At 37.0% G+C, this 18,233-nt stretch overlaps 1 protein-coding gene across 5 annotated transcripts in view; it reads right to left on the reverse strand.

Annotated features, from left to right (window-relative positions):
• Window positions 1-454: 454 nt before the first annotated feature.
• The window catches only part of LOC137015419 (kinesin-like protein KIF21A), a 109,257-nt gene continuing 91,478 nt past the window's right edge, over window positions 455-18,233 (reverse strand). For 4 of the 5 annotated variants that reach the window (XM_067380366.1, XM_067380365.1, XM_067380364.1 and 1 more), the window contains 6 exons: window positions 17,942-18,116; window positions 15,100-15,264; window positions 14,874-14,991; window positions 8,859-9,029; window positions 4,857-5,056; window positions 455-1,888 (listed from right to left, as the gene is read on the reverse strand). In XM_067380366.1, coding sequence (XP_067236467.1) covers window positions 1,798-1,888; window positions 4,857-5,056; window positions 8,859-9,029; window positions 14,874-14,991; window positions 15,100-15,264; window positions 17,942-18,116 — 920 coding nt within the window. In that variant the 3' untranslated portion in view covers window positions 455-1,797. Of the gene's footprint in view, window positions 1,889-4,856; window positions 5,057-8,858; window positions 9,030-14,256; window positions 14,330-14,873; window positions 14,992-15,099; window positions 15,265-17,941; window positions 18,117-18,233 lie in introns of those variants that run through there. The other variant, XM_067380367.1, reaches the window with a different exon arrangement.

Genomic DNA, 18,233 nt, shown 5'->3' on the forward strand with positions numbered 1-18,233 from the left:
GATGAGACCAAGATGGAACTTTTTACTGAATACTTAGGACCATGTGATATTTCAGTTTTTCTTTTTTAATAAATCTGCAAAAATGTCAACAATTCTGTGTTTGTCTGTCAATACGGGGTGCTGTGTGTACATTAATGCGGAAAAAAAAAATGAACAAATGATTTTAGCAAATGGCTGCAATATAACAAAGACTGAAAAATTTAAGGGGGTTTGAATACTTTCTGTACCCACTGTATGTATGTATGTATGTATGTATGTATGTATGTATGTATGTATGTATGTATGTATGTATGTATGTATGTATGTATGTATGTATGTATGTATGTATGTATGTATGTATGTATGTATGTATGTATGTATATATATATATATATATATATATATATATATATATATATATATATATATATATATATATATATAAACAGTACAGTATCTAGTGTGTTTATCTGAATGCTACACAGACTCAATAGACTTCAACGGCAGAGGAAAGAGGTTAATAGACTGACAACAATAGAACGAGTGTGAGGAGAGTGATACATGACAGAGTTTCTATAGTGTTATGGTCTACGCTGATCTAGTATATTATATGTGATATTAGCATAAAGATGGTTTCACACTTTGGTCACCAAATGATTTAAAGGTGGCCACATTGACACCAAACACAGAGTTAATTTAAGGTCATGGTGATTCCAGTTGGGTGAAAAGAAAGAAAAATCAGGGTCATAAGTCAACCCATAAAAAAAGAGAAAAACTTCAGAGAAAACAAAGCAAAAAAGTCATTTTAAAGCTCAAGCTTTTTTGTTGATTTTTTGCATGAATCCCCCCATTTACTTCCAAATGTTGTTTACTGTAATGCGGGTGGTGGGGGATTCCTTTTTTGCAATTCGCATCCTCAATGGTGATTCTTATACAGTACCAATACACAATGTTTACTTATACAGTATTACAATTAATATATTACTATTAATAATACATAAAATACAATTAAATTATTATATAATAATTATACAATTAAATTATACACACATACAGCTATGGAAAAAAAAATAAGAGACCACTTAACATTGCTTTCTGAACTTGGAGTGGTCTCTTAATTTTTTCCATAGCTATATATTATATATATATGTATATTCAATCAGCATTAACAATATAGATATATGGATATTTATACGCAAAGTAATAAGTAATACGCAAAGTAATACAGTAATATGAATTGTGGGGAAATGTGCCTAATTATCAATGCAAAATTAATTTCACATTGCAAAAAATCAAAATGTACTTAAAACAGCCTTAATTTTCTTTTTGCAAAATATTACTTCTTTTTTATGTTATAGTGAGATTCACCCAGTTAGTCCACAGACATCTCTATCACTCCGTAATGTTCTGAACGTTTCCCAAATCCGGAACACTGAAGCCAGCTACAGAAGATCCGGTTCTTCTTCCTCAAAGCCCACCAGAACTCAACGTTGATGTCTGTTTTCAGTGCCATCTTCATGATTGTTAGAATTAACCAAGCTGACATTGTTATTTTAAGGACAAAGAGCTTTTTTTAACATGTGACGTTGACCTAATTGTGGGGCATCACTAAAGATGTGATGAACTCTGGGAAACGTCCAAAGAAAGCATAGTGAGAAGATTCCGATTCAAGTAGATTTCTGTTGGGATGTGTGTGTGTGTTGGAAGCCAAAGAGTCAACTGGATATCCATGTTTTATTGGTGGGGTCAAAGTGCAAATGTCTTTGGCAGCTGCGTTACCATGGTAACACTGCAGTGGAGTTCGCATTGAAGGAGTCATCAGTTACTGACGCCCTCGTCAACTGTGTCGGCCACATCTGCGGTGCCATCCAGACTTCCTCTTGCACGCCAGATCTTCACTGTCCGGTCACTGCAGGTACAGAGGAGATGAGTGTTAAAGTGAATATCAACAAGGGTAGGCATAGTAATTGTAAGGAATTTAACGATTCTGGTTCTGATTCCAATTTTATGTAATAATCCTGGATCCTAATGATGCGTTTTAGTACTTCTGAGGAGGAAACCCCCTCCAAATAATGGGTGCTAATTGTATTTTTGGATGCCAAGTCAACACCTCAAACTCGTTGTTGCAATCAAACCATTCCTGAACCACTTTTGCTTTGTGGCAGGGCGCATTATACTGCCACCAGGGAATACCGTTTCCATGAAAGGGTATACATGGTCTGCAACAATGCTTAGGTAGGTGGTACGTGTCAAAGTAACATCCACATGGATGACAGGACCCAAGGTTTCCCAGCAGAACATTGCCCAAAGCATCACACTGCCTGGGCTTGCCTTCTTCCTATAGTGCATCCTGGTGCCATGTGTTCCCCAGGTAAGGTACGCACACATACCCAGACATTCACGTGATGTAAAATACCGTGATTCATCAGACAAGGCCACCTTCTTCCATTGCTCCGTGGTCCAGTTCTGATAATCACGTGCCCACTGTTGCCGCTTTCGGCGGTGGACAGGGGTCAGCATGGGAACCCTGATTGGTCTGTGGTTATGCAGCCCCATACACAACAAACTGCGATGCACTGTGTATTCTGACACCTTTCTATCAGAACCAGCATTAACTTCTTGAGCAATTTGAGCTACAGTAGCGCTTCTGTTGGATCGCTCCCCACGTGCATCAGTGAGACTTGGCCGCCCATGAACCTGGCCGCCCGGTTCACCACTGTTCCTTGCTTGGTCTACTTTTGATAGATACTGACCACTGCAGACCGGGAACACCCCACGAGAGCTGCAGTTTTGGAGATGCTCTGACCCAGTCATCTAGCCATCACAAATTGGCCCTTGTCAAACTCGCTCAAATCCTTTCACGTGCCCATTTTACCTGCTTCTAACACATCAACTTTGAGCACAAAATGTTCACTTGCTGCCTAATATATCCCATCCACTAACAGGTGCTGTGATGAAGAGATAATCAGTGTTATTTACTTCACCTGTCAGTGGTCATAATGTTATGCCTGATCGGTGTACATTTGCTGCCTGTAAAAAAATTAAGCAACACTGTGAATTTCACAATGATTTTAATGCACTTTATTAATGCACTCATTAGATTCATCATTATAGTTGTGCTATTCTTCCTTTTCTCAAGAATATGAAAGTGCTACAAAGAGTATAAACAAACCTAGATTTAAAATTCAGTAGCAAAAATCTTTAATTGCAAAATGGTTTGAAGGCGCGTTCACTCCATATTGTAATTATGACATTCCAACTTTTAAAAAGCGCTCACGTCCTCGTAGAACTCGTAATCACAACTTGTAACCTGCTAATTTTCGGAGAGCTCCTACTTGTACCACGTGACCTATTTACCACCTGACTGCTGCAGACTCATTAATGCATTGATAGTTTTCCAAAGAAACGCATAGTCCATGGACTTGAACAGCTTCATGTAGAATGTTGCAGGTTTTCATCATGAAATGATAATAATTATGACGTTGTGAATGCAGCATGGGTTTCAGGGCTGAGAAAGAATATTATATGTAAAATTGCTAACACTGTTATACATTACAAAGAAATACTAAATCACAATAATGAGCCTTTAATTAATTAAGCACTAAAGTGCATGTACAAAGCTTGCCGCAATGCACCAGCAAAAGTAATGATAATGAATGTGTCGGAAAAAAAACAGGAGGGAGACTGTCTGAATATTTTAATAATTTATTAATAAACTTATTAGTCAGTGTTGGCTGCAAAGATGAAGTTGACAATGTTGACTCGTCATCTCTGCAGAATAGTGAATATATATATAGAAGTGTCATGCAGTAAGCGCGGTACTAATTCTGAACAAACATTTGGATATGCACCTAACAATAGAGGTTATGCACGTGACGTCACTGTTGGCCAGACTACCGTTACGCCCACCAAGTCGCAAAAAGACTTTGCAACTGACTGTACAAATAGATTTGACAAGACATCTGAGGTATATTTTTACAGACTGCTAAAATCTACAGAAAAGAGAAGCAAATGGATCGCTGCAACTCACAGAAACAAATGGACTTCAGGCAGCAAAATGTGGATTTGCATATCATCAATGATCAATATATTGAATTATCAATATGTTGAATTTTGGGGTAAAATCATACCCTTTATATTGTTTTGTTATATATTGTATTGACAAATCATCAATTAAATATTAACCATCTTATATTCTGCACAATTGGGTGTTTTTAAATAAACACTGACTAAAAACTATACAAGTTTTAGGGCTGGACGATATGACGACATATAAAAAGTGATCACCCAGATTTAGACCTACCTATGTTGTATTTATATAAAGCATTCACAGGCAAATTTGCTTTATGTATTATGTCCCCAATGTCGAAATCAGGTACATCAGGTCAGGAAACACGATTCCTGGTTTCATGTCAACATCCATGGATCACTGGATCTTTGGCAAGTTGTAAAGAACACTATATCGAGCCAACCTTTAGTTTAAAGTAATAATCGTTTGTTTTAGTCACGTTTTTGCGGTTTACCCCATTAAATCCAATCATGCAGCAGGCTCTTTTGCCACTCAGTCTGGCTGAGGGGGCGTGTCCCGGCAGGAAAGTGATGTCAGTGTATACATTTTATAGAGCACATTTATCTAGGTTAACGTTAGAGCGAGCGGCCATGTAAAGTGGCTAATGCTAGGCTATGGTTTCAAATAATAAGCCATGATTTTCTGGTCAATGAATGATGACTTTTAATGCATTCAACTTTGCAACAATGGCTATTGAAATGAAGGTCTTTTTCAGAGCAAATGACCAAGTTCAACTCCACTATGCATTATTTGGTTCTTAATTAGAAGCAGTTCTCAATTCCAAGTTTTATGCATGTGTAATACTCACTCTGATGCGGTAAACAGATGACTGCTGTTGGTAGAGATGCTGTTGATGGGGCTCTCGTGGCCTCTGAGTTCTCCCAGTGGACTCAGGGTGTCCGTGTGCCAGAGTTTGAGAACTCCTCCCCTACAGCCACTTAGCAGGATGGGAAATGCAGGCACGACTCCCAGAGCACAAACCCAGTCACGATGAGCATTGGGTACCTGCTGTAGGGCAAACAACATGTCAACTCATCAAATCCTGGACAAACACAAACACAGTTTGAACCCTGATTGATTCACGTCCTGATGAGGTAATTAGCCTCTTCCTGATTTCATCCTCAGCACTGATTAATCAACTGATTGGCTAATTGTCCTTGTGGAAGCTACTACACTTGCATTATAATGTTGCCAGAGTGAAGCCAAAAAGTATTTGGAAACTTAAGTCACACTTTAGAATGAATGTGATATATATAAATCAGCCATGAAACTCTTGATGGTGCAGGCTGATCGGTTCTTTACCAGCAATCCGCGAGCAATCATTTACTACATGGCACAAGCTGATTCGACTGATCGGATTCTGCAGCCAATGTGTTTGTTTTCTCAACATCTGAATAGTCTAGTTCAGAGTTCATTGTAAGTTGGTCATTGTTCCTCTGAAATCCTCCACCTCCCCCAGGTCCACCTGCTTAGCACTGCTATTGGATATTTGTATGTCTGCTAATGCAGCAGCAACAGCAGCAGCAGCATATCTTACATGCTCACAGCTGCGTGTCTGCATATCTATTGGCAGTAGCAAGTCCAGCAGCCACAGTGTGTTTAAAAAGAAATTGAAAAGTGCAAGGTTTCTGCAATTAACGAACAGGATATAATAGAGCTGTGTGATTAATTGAATTTTAGTTCAGAAGTTTAGTTTCACCTTCCAGTTATCATGAAAGATGATAGTCGAGAAAAAATTATATAACTATTCCTTTCCCTTTAAAGCGGTGTGCTTTTGCCTCTCATTAAAACCCTACTTAAAAATCTACTTGCTATTACAAAAGAGTTATTAAAAGAGATCTCATGCTGTTTCCCAGGCAGCTTTTTGTGCGCATGCTCTGAGACAGAGCAAAACACAACTGAGCAAAGCCTAGGCTACTTTGAGCTGCAGGTGTATGCCTAATTGGTCAATTACATACAAAAACATCTTAAAATGCCCACCTTGGCAAGCATTAAATCCATGTAAGTATATTAGAATGTCAGCAGGGATGGGCAAAAATACATCAAAATGTATTTTAAAATAAAATACCAAATACCTTCATTTTAAATGTATCAAAATAAACTACAAAATACAGCAGCCACACCATGTATCAAAATAAACTACTGTATTTTTATATTTTGAAAATACTTCAAAATACTTTTACAAGAGAGCATGAAATTTCTTCGAACGTTTCATCAGTTGGCCCATTAGTTGGCCCATTAGATCGATCCCTTCACCATTACACTGACTTGATTAAGTAAACAATGTTTGATAGCAACAGCTTTTCTTTGCCCGAGTCATGCAATAAATCTGACATATGCAACCAGTTAAAGGGACAAATATGTAGGATTTTTAGATTAAAATATTCAAAAACCACTAAAACAATGTTATATTTTTTGTTGACTTGTGTACCAAATGTTTCAAAGAAATTCTAAATCCAGAGAAATTTTAACCAAGTTTAACCAGGACACACACCATGTCTGTGTGTCGCCTATCAATGACATCATTACCCTCGATTTCCCGTTTTATTTTGTCGAAAAACCATGGAAGCATCAAAAACACTTTAGTACTGTATATTATGAGTTTTATTAGACAGGGAAGTAACTGGTTGGATACATTTATCAACTAATCATGTTATATCGCTTAACACATTAAGGGCCAGATTTACTAAACGGGGCAAATTAGTGTGAAAGCGCAATTCCACAAATGTGCTGATGGGGTGGAAAGTTTTGCACGTGATCTGCTGACATGCAAATTAAAGAACACAAACACGGTCAGATAATTTACATAATGACTAACGCAATATTCCAAGAGCAGTGCAAATTAGAGTTGTGTCACAAATAAACAGAACTGAATCCTGATGCTGATGTTCTCATCAGGTATGGGACAACACAGGCGCAACTTAACATGTAATCTGACAAACACATACACATATACTGTATAATATAGTTTGCCAAGCCATGTTGGCCTATAGATATAGATATAGGCAAACGATATGTTTGGATAAGGTCTTACTCTGGCATTTCAAAGAAATAAATAATCCTTCTACCACATGCTCTCTGTTCTCTGCGGTGTCTCCTCCTAACAGCAACAATTTTAGCCATGTCACAAAATGGGTTAAGACATGCTTTTTTTAGGGTGTTAAATAATGGTGTAAATACCAGTAAATTGACTAGCACAAACATTAGTAAATCGCATTGTTGTGTGATTCATTTAAATACTCTCCTCCCATAAATTTTGCATCTGAAAGTGAAACTCCTACAAATGCATATGCAATAAGGTCAGCTGCAAACACAACTCAGTTCATGCGTTTTCAGCGCTAATTTTATACTGCGTGTCTTTAGTAAATCCCGACAGTAGATTTTTAACGCTAAAAGAGGGTTTGCGCTGGCACAAGCTGTTAGTAAATCTGACCCTAAGTCTTTTTGTTTGAATCTCGTTTTCTTGTTTTATCGTGAGTACCATGTTTTACCATGACTAATATCGATCTATTTTACTGCAGTATGCATCAAGTGTCTCATAGTAGCCGCTGAGCAAACGCACAGAGTGGCACTATACCAACTTTCAACACACAAATGTATCTAATATGATAAGCATCGCTGCTTTAGCCTACGTGCACATGAACGGAAGAAGCGGAAGCGGCGACTGTGGCATACTAAAAGATCCGCATGCTCTTGAGGTGTGTGTCACACTCGTTTCTCATTAGTAATCGCTCCAGTGGGCTCGGTACTGCTCTCACAGTATTCGGACCTGCTCTGCTTCACACTACAGTAACGTTAATAATCTCTCCATGAACATGATTTCTGCCTGAGACCTGTCCCGATTCTTTTCCACCGGCTGTAGACGTTAAGACAATACATCCCAAGATTCCGTGAAATCAAGGTGTCATCGAGCTTCGCCTTTGTTTTGAATTACATATTGTGACTTTAACAGATCAAATATTCACATATCCCTGTGATCTCCCAGATGAAGGTTAGTTTTAAAGTAACCAACAGTATAATGTTTGCAAATGACTCATAATTGTATCCTAATTTAGTTACTTGTTATTTGGTAATGAAGGGCATACTTTGCATCAGCAACACTGACTCAATGACAACAACTCATTTATAAGAAGACAACTGATGGCACCTGTATTCATAGCAACTAGTTTTTAACCAATTAATAATTTGATTGTTAATCATAAATATAGGGGGTTGCTGCTCGGTAATGTTTTCAAGAACATTATGTAAACTGGTATACTATTTAGCCTAGGCTACCAAAATGAACACCAAAACTTAACATGAACTGTTAAAAATTATAGCAATTCATGCTAAAAAATTGATAGAAAGCTGGCAGCCTGCATGTTTCTTGTCCACCTTCTTCCATATGGATACATTTTCTGTTCTGATCGCAACAAGTCTCTGCACACTATTGAGTAGGCACCAATCAGAGGCTGCAATTTTAAGATGTCATCATGTAGACTTCTTACAAAGTATTTTACAGTATTTTAAAAATACAAAAATACAAAACACTACTATTTTGATAGAAAATACAAAGCCATTTTCATCAACCCTATCAAATACAAATTACAAAATACTATTTTGTATTTGAAATACGTATTTGAAATACATGTACATGTAAACACTGCCCATCCCTGAATGTCAGTATATCAGATACGTGCATTCGGTCTTAAAGTGACAGCAGCCTAATATATATTTACTATCGTATCATGACTTTGTTGCTGATACGCAGCCATAATATATAAATTTACTGTGTAATCATGTATAATGTTGTCAATATAGCTGGTTATACCTGCAGTAGGTCCTTGCGGGTCAGGTCCCATTTCTTAATGCCGTTGTCTCTGGAGCCGCTAAACAAACAATCACCCTGAACCACCAGGGACTCGATGCCATCATAGTGGGGTGGCTCGAAGTTATGAGTGGGGCTGATGCTACCCACAGCACCCTCTGTCACATCAAACATCTGCAGAAACAAATGACATGGTATTTGGTCAACTTGCGTGAGATTCCAGGTTACAGGGGCCATATATGTTCAGTACGAAGGCCACTATAAACATCATCAATATATGACGTAACAACATTTTTTTACATTGTTTTTTTTTAAAGATTTATTTCTGATTAGTGTTTCTGATGTAAAGTCCCTTTATTATTGCTTTGCAGTCTTTCTTGTTTCGCGGTCTTTCTTGTTCTACTGTTCTACTTATTGTGCTATATAAATAAAATTGATTGATTGATTGATAACAGGAAGTGGACAGGTACATTTACATGTTCACAGCGCATCATATGAGTACTACACAAATGTGACTCAAATAAACTTTCTATGCTTTGTGTGCGGAGCTCCGCACATGACATGCAGGAAAAAAAAAAAACAAGATATTGTGGCCATGGATTAGGAATTAATTTCTATAACTTCTTAAGAAACTAATTAGCACAACATGGCCATGATTTAACTAAAATAAAGCAACAAATAAATAAGTAATGGGAATAAAAGTGTTAATTTGTGGACACAATATCTATTAGTTGTATCTGCATGTCCTGTGTTGGGGTTCCATAGTTGTGATCCCTAATAGATATGTTAGATAACCTATTAAAGGAACACTCCACTTTTTTTGAAAATAGGCTAATTTTCCAACTACCCTAGAGTTAAACAGTTGAGTTTTACCGTTTTCGAATCCATTCAGCCGATCTCCGGTTCTGGCGGTACCACTTTTAGCATAGCTTAGCATAGTTCTTTGAATCTGATTAGACCGTTAGCATCGCGCTTAAAAACGACCAAAGAGTTTTGATATTTTTCCTATTTAAAACTTGACTCTTCTGTAGTTAAATTGTGTACTAAGACCGACGGAAAATAAAAAGTTGTGATTTTCTAGGCTGATATGGCTAGGAACTATACTCTCATTCAGGCGTAACAATCAAGGCCGCTGCGTAATATCATTGCGCCTACTGCAGCCATGGAATGGCAGCAAAGTTCCTTGATTATTACGCCTGAATGAGAGTATAGTTCCTAGCCATATCAGCCTAGAAAATCACAACTTTTCATTTTCCGCCGGTCTTAGTACACTACAGAAGAGTCTTAAGTTTTAAATAGGAAAAATATCAAAACTCTTTGGTCATTTTTAAGCGCAATGCTAACGGTCTAATCAGATTCAATGAACTATGCTAAGCTATGCTAAAAGTGGTACCGGAGATCGGCTAAATGGATTCTAAAACGGTAAAACTCAACTGTTTAACTCTAGGGGAGTTGGAAAATGAGCCTATTTTCAAAAAAAGTGGAGTGTTCCTTTAAATAAACTTATAATGAAACTGTCGCAGCTAGTGAGTTCAGATGTATTTCAGAGACTCTTATTTTGCCACTGTTTTGCACTTTTGCACTTCTGTTTCTGCTTTCACCATCCCTGAGTTTCCTGTGTTTATGTTCATTGCCATAGTTACTTATAAGTTTTTCACCTTGGTCTTATTTAGTTCATCATTACCTGTGTATTTATACCCCTCTCAGTTGTGTGCTCATTGTCGGTTGTTGTATGTGTTCGGTTCCTGTGCATCTGAATTCTGCTTCTTCTATTCGGTTATGTGTTTATATTAAACCTTGCTGCAAAGATCCTTTGCATCTGCTCATCCCTGCGGCAACCGTTACAGGAATATAGGTAATTTTTTACACATTAAATGTGTGTATACGCTTTAAAATGATAATCTTGGCCTGTTACAAGATTGTGATCTTCCAACTATTGAAATCGCACAACTTACTTTTAACATAATCTGTTAAACTGACATTCAGTGTAGTGAGCTAGTATTTAGCTCTCTATAATACTGCTTTAAAGCTGCAGTTTTAAAGCTAGGTTTTGCCTCTTTGTCACAATCTCTGTTTAAAACCTGCAATTGCAGTGATTTACGGAATTATCATATTTGTGCATCGGCATTGCTCTTCAGCATTGGTTTAAATCAGAAGTAGTAACATGTCACCCACTTATGTTCTGAACAACTGAAAAAGGTTTTACAATAAATCGTGCAACAAATGGTCGAAATTATTATTGTTATACTTTGTTCTCGAATTGTTAAAAACATCAAAATTGCTTGACTGTGTATGTAGTGTGTATTATCGCTATCCATAACTTTATGGATTGAGTGAAAATGTGTGTTACTGTTACCTTATTACCCAATGAACCACTGAAATGTCTTACCTGTCTGGCAGATAAATAGACATCTCTGTGTTCGTTTTTACAGTGCTCAGCATAAATGAGTACACCCCCTTTGAAAAGTAACATTTTAAACAATCTCAATGAACAAAAAAAATTTCCAAAAGGCTGACAAGACTAAGTTTTATATAACATCTGTTTAACTTATAACATGAAAGTAAGGTTAATAATATAACTTAAAGAACAAAATTCTCAGTTTTACTCAAATTAGGGTGATGCAAAAGTGAGTACACTCCACTGAAAGCAAAGCTAAATTTTAGACTACAAATGTCTAATTTAACAAGAATTCAACCACAGGTGAGTCTAATTATTCATTACACAGCAGACAGTTGACTATACAGGGGAGTTAAAACCCCTTCCCATTTCATGCTGTCAGCAATGGCACCACATGGAAGAGAAATGTCACAAGACCTGAGAAAGAAAATAATTTCTTTACACCAGAAAGGTGAAGGCTACAAGAAGGCTACAAGAAGATCAGCAAAGCTTTACTTATCAATCAGAATCATGTAGCAAAAGTGGTACAAAAATTTAAAAAAGATGGAACTGCAACCATCCTACAGAGATGTCCAGGTCGTCCATGGAAGTTAACACCTCGACAGGAGCATCTTCTGATGAGAAGGGTTGAAGAAAATCGGCATGCAAGTTCACTACAGTTATCTAAAGAAGTAGAAAGCCAAACTGGGGTGACTATTTCCCGTGACACAATACGGCATACACTCCAGAGGAATGGCATGCATGGGTGCCGTCCACAAAAGAAGCCTCTCCTAAAGCCCAGGCACAAAAAAGCCTGAATAGATTTTGCCAGGGCCCATGCTGACAAAGATGAAGATTAAGTCAAGTCAAGTCAAATTTATTTATATAGCGCTTTTACAATTGGTAATTGTTCAAAGCAGCTTTACATATTAGAAGCACAGAAAAAGGGAAGTGGTTAAAAATAAACTGTACAACCAAGCGTGGTAATATGTAACATATACAAGATTACTGGGACTCTATACTCTGGAGTGATGAGACCAAGATAAATGTTTTTGGAACTAATGGCTTCAAAACTGTATGGCGTCACAAAGGTGAGGAATATGAAGAAAAATGCATGTTCCTACAGTGAAACATGGTGGTGGCAGTGTCCTTATGTGGGGCTGGCATAAGTGCTGCTGGTGTCGGGGAGCTGCATTTCATTGAAGGCATCATGAATTCACAGATGTACTGCTCTATACTGAAAGTGAAAATGCTACCATCACTCCGTGCCCTTGGTCATCATGCACTTTTCCAACATGACAATGATCCTAAAAACACATCTAAGGCCACTGTTGGATTTCTGAAGAAGAACAGGGTGAAAGTGATTCGTTGGCTCCTGATCTGAACCCAATCGAACACCAATGGGCAATTCTGAAGAGACAAGTTGAGTATCACTCTCCACCCAGCATCCAGTCTATAAAATAGCTAATTCTTGAAGAATGGAAAAAGATACATGTTGCAAAATGTCGCCAACTTGTTCATTCCATGCCTAGAAGACTTGGTGCTGTCATTAAAGATCATGGAGGCCATACAAAGTACTAGATGTACTAGTTTTTGTTGTGGGGTGTACTCATTTTTGCATCACCCTAATTTGAGTAAAAGTGAAAAATGTGTAATCCAAGTTATATTATTAATCTTAATTTCATGTTATTAGTTAAACAGATTTTATATTAAACTTAGTCTTGTCATCATTTTGGAAATTGTTTTTGTGTTCATTGAGATATTGTTTAAAATGTTACTTTTCAAAGGGGGTGTACTTATTTACACTGAGCACTGTAGGTCACGCCACCTTTCAAAAGCCCTGCCGACATTTGTTCTTGTTTTCGCACAGTCGCTTTCCTTTTTTACTGTAGTCTCTCTGCAGTCCGCATTCCACAGTGTGGTAGAAGAAAGTCTTTTACTTTTTACCACAGTTGTTGATGATGATTGTCGTTTTGAACTTTCTGGATTAGTAGCCACCATCTCAAATTTAAATACATTCCAGCTGCCGTAAAAAGAGGCTACAAATGATGCGCCACCAGCAGCATCCATACATGCAATAGCCTAGTAGCCAGGACTCCTTTCTGTTTACAGATGTGACGTAATGACGCAAAGACAAAAGTCAGCAAACTTGTATTTCCCACGAAATCCTACCAGTATCACTCAGATTATAAAACATTACAAGCTTACCATTGTTACAGATCCCTTGTTCCCCTGGACTCCATTTCCCATGATCCTTCTGTTTCATCACCTGCACTCACTTCCCTTGTTAGCTCCCCATCATCACTCATCACCTGCACCTGGACTCTATTGTCAGCACTCCCTTTATAATGCACTCACTCCATTCACTCCTCGTCCGTTCTCTGTTGTGTTTAATGTATGTTTGGTGTTCCTGCCCTTGTTTATATTAAAGTCTCATAATATTGTGGAAATCCGTGATCTGCCTCGTCTCTGCACCAGCATCCCTAACAACCATTGTGATTCGAGCTAAAGTAAGGAGAAAGTTTTGAACACTGATTATGTATTTGCTCAATAATTGATTTCGAATCATTTTTAAAACAAAAAAAAAAAAGTTACGGACAGCAGCTTTAAATTTTGACACCCAAGTAACAAATTGAATACATTGAACCATATATACAGCATTTTGGGAAGATGAGTGAATTATTTAATTCAATTTTTTCATATTTTCTAAAAATATTAATGTAAAGTCCTTTCATCAAGCTCAACCGTTAAACCCCGTTAAAAATTGTAAGAATAAAATGCCAATTTTTTTGGATGCCTTGGTGCAGACGTGGCCCATGGTGCGTCTGTAATAATTTCCCACGATCGCCCTGCTGAGATGGGAATGAGATGCTGTGTTGCGTTGCCATACTTCAAGTATGCCTGCAAGACTTTTTCAGACAGTGAATCTGGTGACACCATGTCAGGTGTCATTTTATAGATGCAAGTCATGTAACTGCGTAGCGTCACACAACTTCATATGTGGCCTATGAGATTGCACACGTGATTCAGACACCAGTCATGCTGGAAGGCGTTTCCATAGCATCATCTCATTCTCATCTCAGGGAACTGGGTAACCCTGAGCATTAAAAAAAAAAAAAAAAAAAAAAAAATTTATATAAATATATATTATATAAATATATATATATATATATATATATACACACACACACACTTTCAAGAGTTGAAGTAACACTACAAGTGCACATCCAATACAATTAAGCACACTTTTTTTTTTTTTCTCACAAGGGTACTCATCCCAAAACATCTTAATTTTTTTTTTTGTTGAATTTAATCAAATGTATATTTAATTTTGATGTGTATTTAATGTTTGTTAGAATAAAGCAAAAACAAACAAAATCAAGGTTTTAAATTATATTCACTGACTGAAAATTCTGGTAACAGAGTAGAAAATACTGAATATCTCTTTTATAGAAAATAAAAGAGCTCCTGACCTCGTAAGAGTCAAAATTTCCTGAAGGTTGAGAACCTCCTTTCACTGACCATTTGTTGAAATAGAAAAAAATCCCATTTTTAAAAATGTCAGGGTCTATTTCGTACACTGTTTATGGAAAACGTCAGCTAACGTCATCCAAATCAGCATTACAGATAGATATACAAACCTTGATGTAGTGATCCTTAGAGCCTGTGATAACTAGATCCTGTCCATTGCCAGTCTGATCAACAGTTAAGCACATGACTGGACCGAGATGGCCCATTAATTTTCCTGTAGACACAAACCTGACAAAAACAGATGGAAAACATCAAATTGTCAGATATATGATGTTGCAAATTATGTATAGCTCTCTCAGAATGGGTTAAGTAAAGGATGCTGTGTTGAAGTCATACCGTCTCAGGTCCCACATGCGAACAGAGTTGCCAGCGGCAGCATAGAGAACGGTGCCAGATGGGTTCAGAAAGATCTGGTTGATCTGGTTTTCCCCGGCCGGGATGGTCACAGTGCGGTTTGTACTGGCTGCACATGGGTCACCGGTGTTCACCAGACCTGATGATCTGAGGGTAGAAACAGACAATCACAGAGGAAGAATATTTGAATACCAGGGCACTCAACACCCATTTTGATTGAATTAATACATTTACAATTACTTCAATACAGGAGTACCGATAAGCTTTTAATAAATTTTTACCAACAAGGTCTCAAGATTATCTGACTCAAATTTGAAGAAGATCTGAAGGAAGCTGTTGGACAAGTCAAAATAGCATTTTTTAAATTCTAAATTCAAAATGGCAGAAAATCTAGTATCTGATTGGTATACTATGGAATAGTAATGAGAATAGTACAATAGCAGTGCCACATTCAACATTCAATACAATTAAGTGCTCTAAATTGTATTTAATGTGCATTTGTAGAGTACTTCAAACCGAGTACTCCAGTTTCATCATTACAAATGTGTAATTACAAATATATTTAAATACTCAACACATATGTGATTAATTAAAAATCCATAACGTGTTAAAATAATTTAACGCAAACAACCCAAATAAATTACTGAAGCACGTAAAACTGCGACATTAATGTATTTTATGTGATGCAGTTAGATGATCTAAGAATTTGTGAGTTTATCACAGTGAACATCTACCATGGCGCAAGCACCTGTAACCCTGGTAGGTGGTAATTTGTATTCCATTTACCCTGTAACCCAATTTCGTTTGCAATTAGATCATTTTAAGCTGCTAAACTACGGAAAATTTTCAGTCCAGTTATCCAGTGATCTAATTATCCAAACGAATTAATTTAAACCCACTCTCCAAAACAGCACTAATGTAAAGAAATCCATGCTGATTACATTAAATTTGGCAGAGATAATAGTGACTCACACTACATTTTCAGTGAATTATTCATTCCACTATGTGCTTCGCTTTAAAACACAAGCTCTGTCATTATTCTGTGATTGTTTTTAAAAAAGCATGAGCCCTCATGCATCGCGCTGTGTGAAATACAGACTGAACAGAATGTCAAAACACCCACCATTGTATGGCCAGATGATACGCAAACTATGTTTCTCGGCTAGATAAAGCAAACCAGTGTCTCGCTAGTAAAGTTTTGATGGATGAGGATTGCAATCAAAGTAGAGATGACTGCGGTGAGGACCAGTCATACAGTAAGAACATGCAAGTCCATTCTATTGATGCACAAAAAACAGTGTGTGTTCGCTCTTGCTGCACTGATCGCACATTATGTTTATGCACAGACTCATTTTGGTATTTTCAAGTTGTTTCCACATGAATACAGGATAATGTTTTGATTTGTTGGTTTAGTTTTTTTTTTTGGCATCTCCATATGGTCCTGTTTGGTATTGCAACTTGATTTGTCTAAAATGTAAATAAGCTCTTTGTTGTTGCACTGTATACATACTATACACTCTGAATTCTGATTTTGTGTGCGTGTGTGTGCACGTGTGTGTGTGTGTGTGTGTGTGTGTGAACAAGGGCTGTCAGTCGATTAAAATTAATAATCGCACACTTATCACGAAATTAAGCATACACCATTTATCTTGTTTAACACATTCATATTGCTATCATTTGTTATATCTAGCAAGGTAAATCATCAGATTGAAGGATGATTCTCATAAAACTCATGTATTTTCTGTAAGCTTTTTTAAAGGTGAACGTAGATATCTTTCCAAAAAAGTACACTTGAAGACTCCAAAAGGACACCAAATAATCAAATAATATAAGGAGTCCATATAATTCATAAATTTATGCACACCAAAGCATCCATGGAAAAAAACCACACACACACACAGACTAGTATTTATTTTAAAGATAATAGAATATTTCAAATGTAATTATGAAATTACATAAAATCCTACTTAAGGGGGTCAAAAAAGCTGTAATGTTCAGATAACTGAACTAATGGTACTGTGAGTGTCTGGCTAGCAGAAGATATGGTTTGATAAGTGTATTGGCTACGAAATGAATTGGCTTATATCTTCTAAGCGGTTTGACTAATTAAAATTATTTTGATTAGTTTTTTTAATTAGTGTCTATAGATGATACATGCAAAATTCTGTGCGAATTGGCAAATCTTCCTAAACCGTGCAAATGGTTTAGGAGGAGATCAAAAATGAAGTTTTTGGCAACTCAAAATGACTGACGGACTACAGCATGCTGTATTAATGTGTCCACTAAGAGGATCCCACATGATAAGGAATCAATTTTTCCCCCCATTAGTTTCAATCAGTTTCCATCGGTTTGAATGTTTGAATCCAAATTTCACAGAACTTCATACATATAGAGAACGACATTCAGTGTAACCATACCGAGTTCCATGAATACATCAGCCATTTATACTTTCTGGGATTCATAAATACTAATGTTCTCCACTAGAGGGAACCACATGATAAGAAATCTTTGAATGATGAATAAATGTACAGAACCAATTCATTTGTGGAGCACTAATGAATATAGTTTTATATAATTACTTTACAAAGTGATGCTTACAGAAATGTTTTAAATGATTAACATAATTTTTACACATTGAAATGATTGATTTCCTTTGGAAGTCAGCTGACCCTTTTGCTAACCTGCTTCATCAAACCCAAACTATCATCCACATGGACCATTTATGCTTGGACTCCGATGATCACCACTAGCAGCTATATTTCAAAGAAAGACATTTTTGTGGTTGTAGTTTCTGAATGCATATCTGATATGTACAGGAACTCACGTGAGTGTCCGGATGCACTTGGCAGAGTCACGGATGTCCCAGACTTTGATGTAGGAGGTGGAGACTGTGAACACCAGACTGGAGCTGTAACGCACAGATACCACATTGTTGGGGTGGCCGCCCAGAGACATGATCTCCTGTCCCGTCACCAGGTTCCACACTTTACAGGTCCGGTCTGGAGAAATGAAACAGGGCCAGGTTATAAAAACTGTTTGGACCAATTATTCTTAACAATAAGTAATAATAATAAAAAAAAAATGTGTATTATATTAAATTATAAAATGCTTTACAA

Source organism: Chanodichthys erythropterus, chromosome 24 (assembly GCF_024489055.1).
Source record: "Chanodichthys erythropterus isolate Z2021 chromosome 24, ASM2448905v1, whole genome shotgun sequence".
Classification (NCBI taxonomy): Eukaryota; Metazoa; Chordata; class Actinopteri; order Cypriniformes; family Xenocyprididae; genus Chanodichthys; species Chanodichthys erythropterus.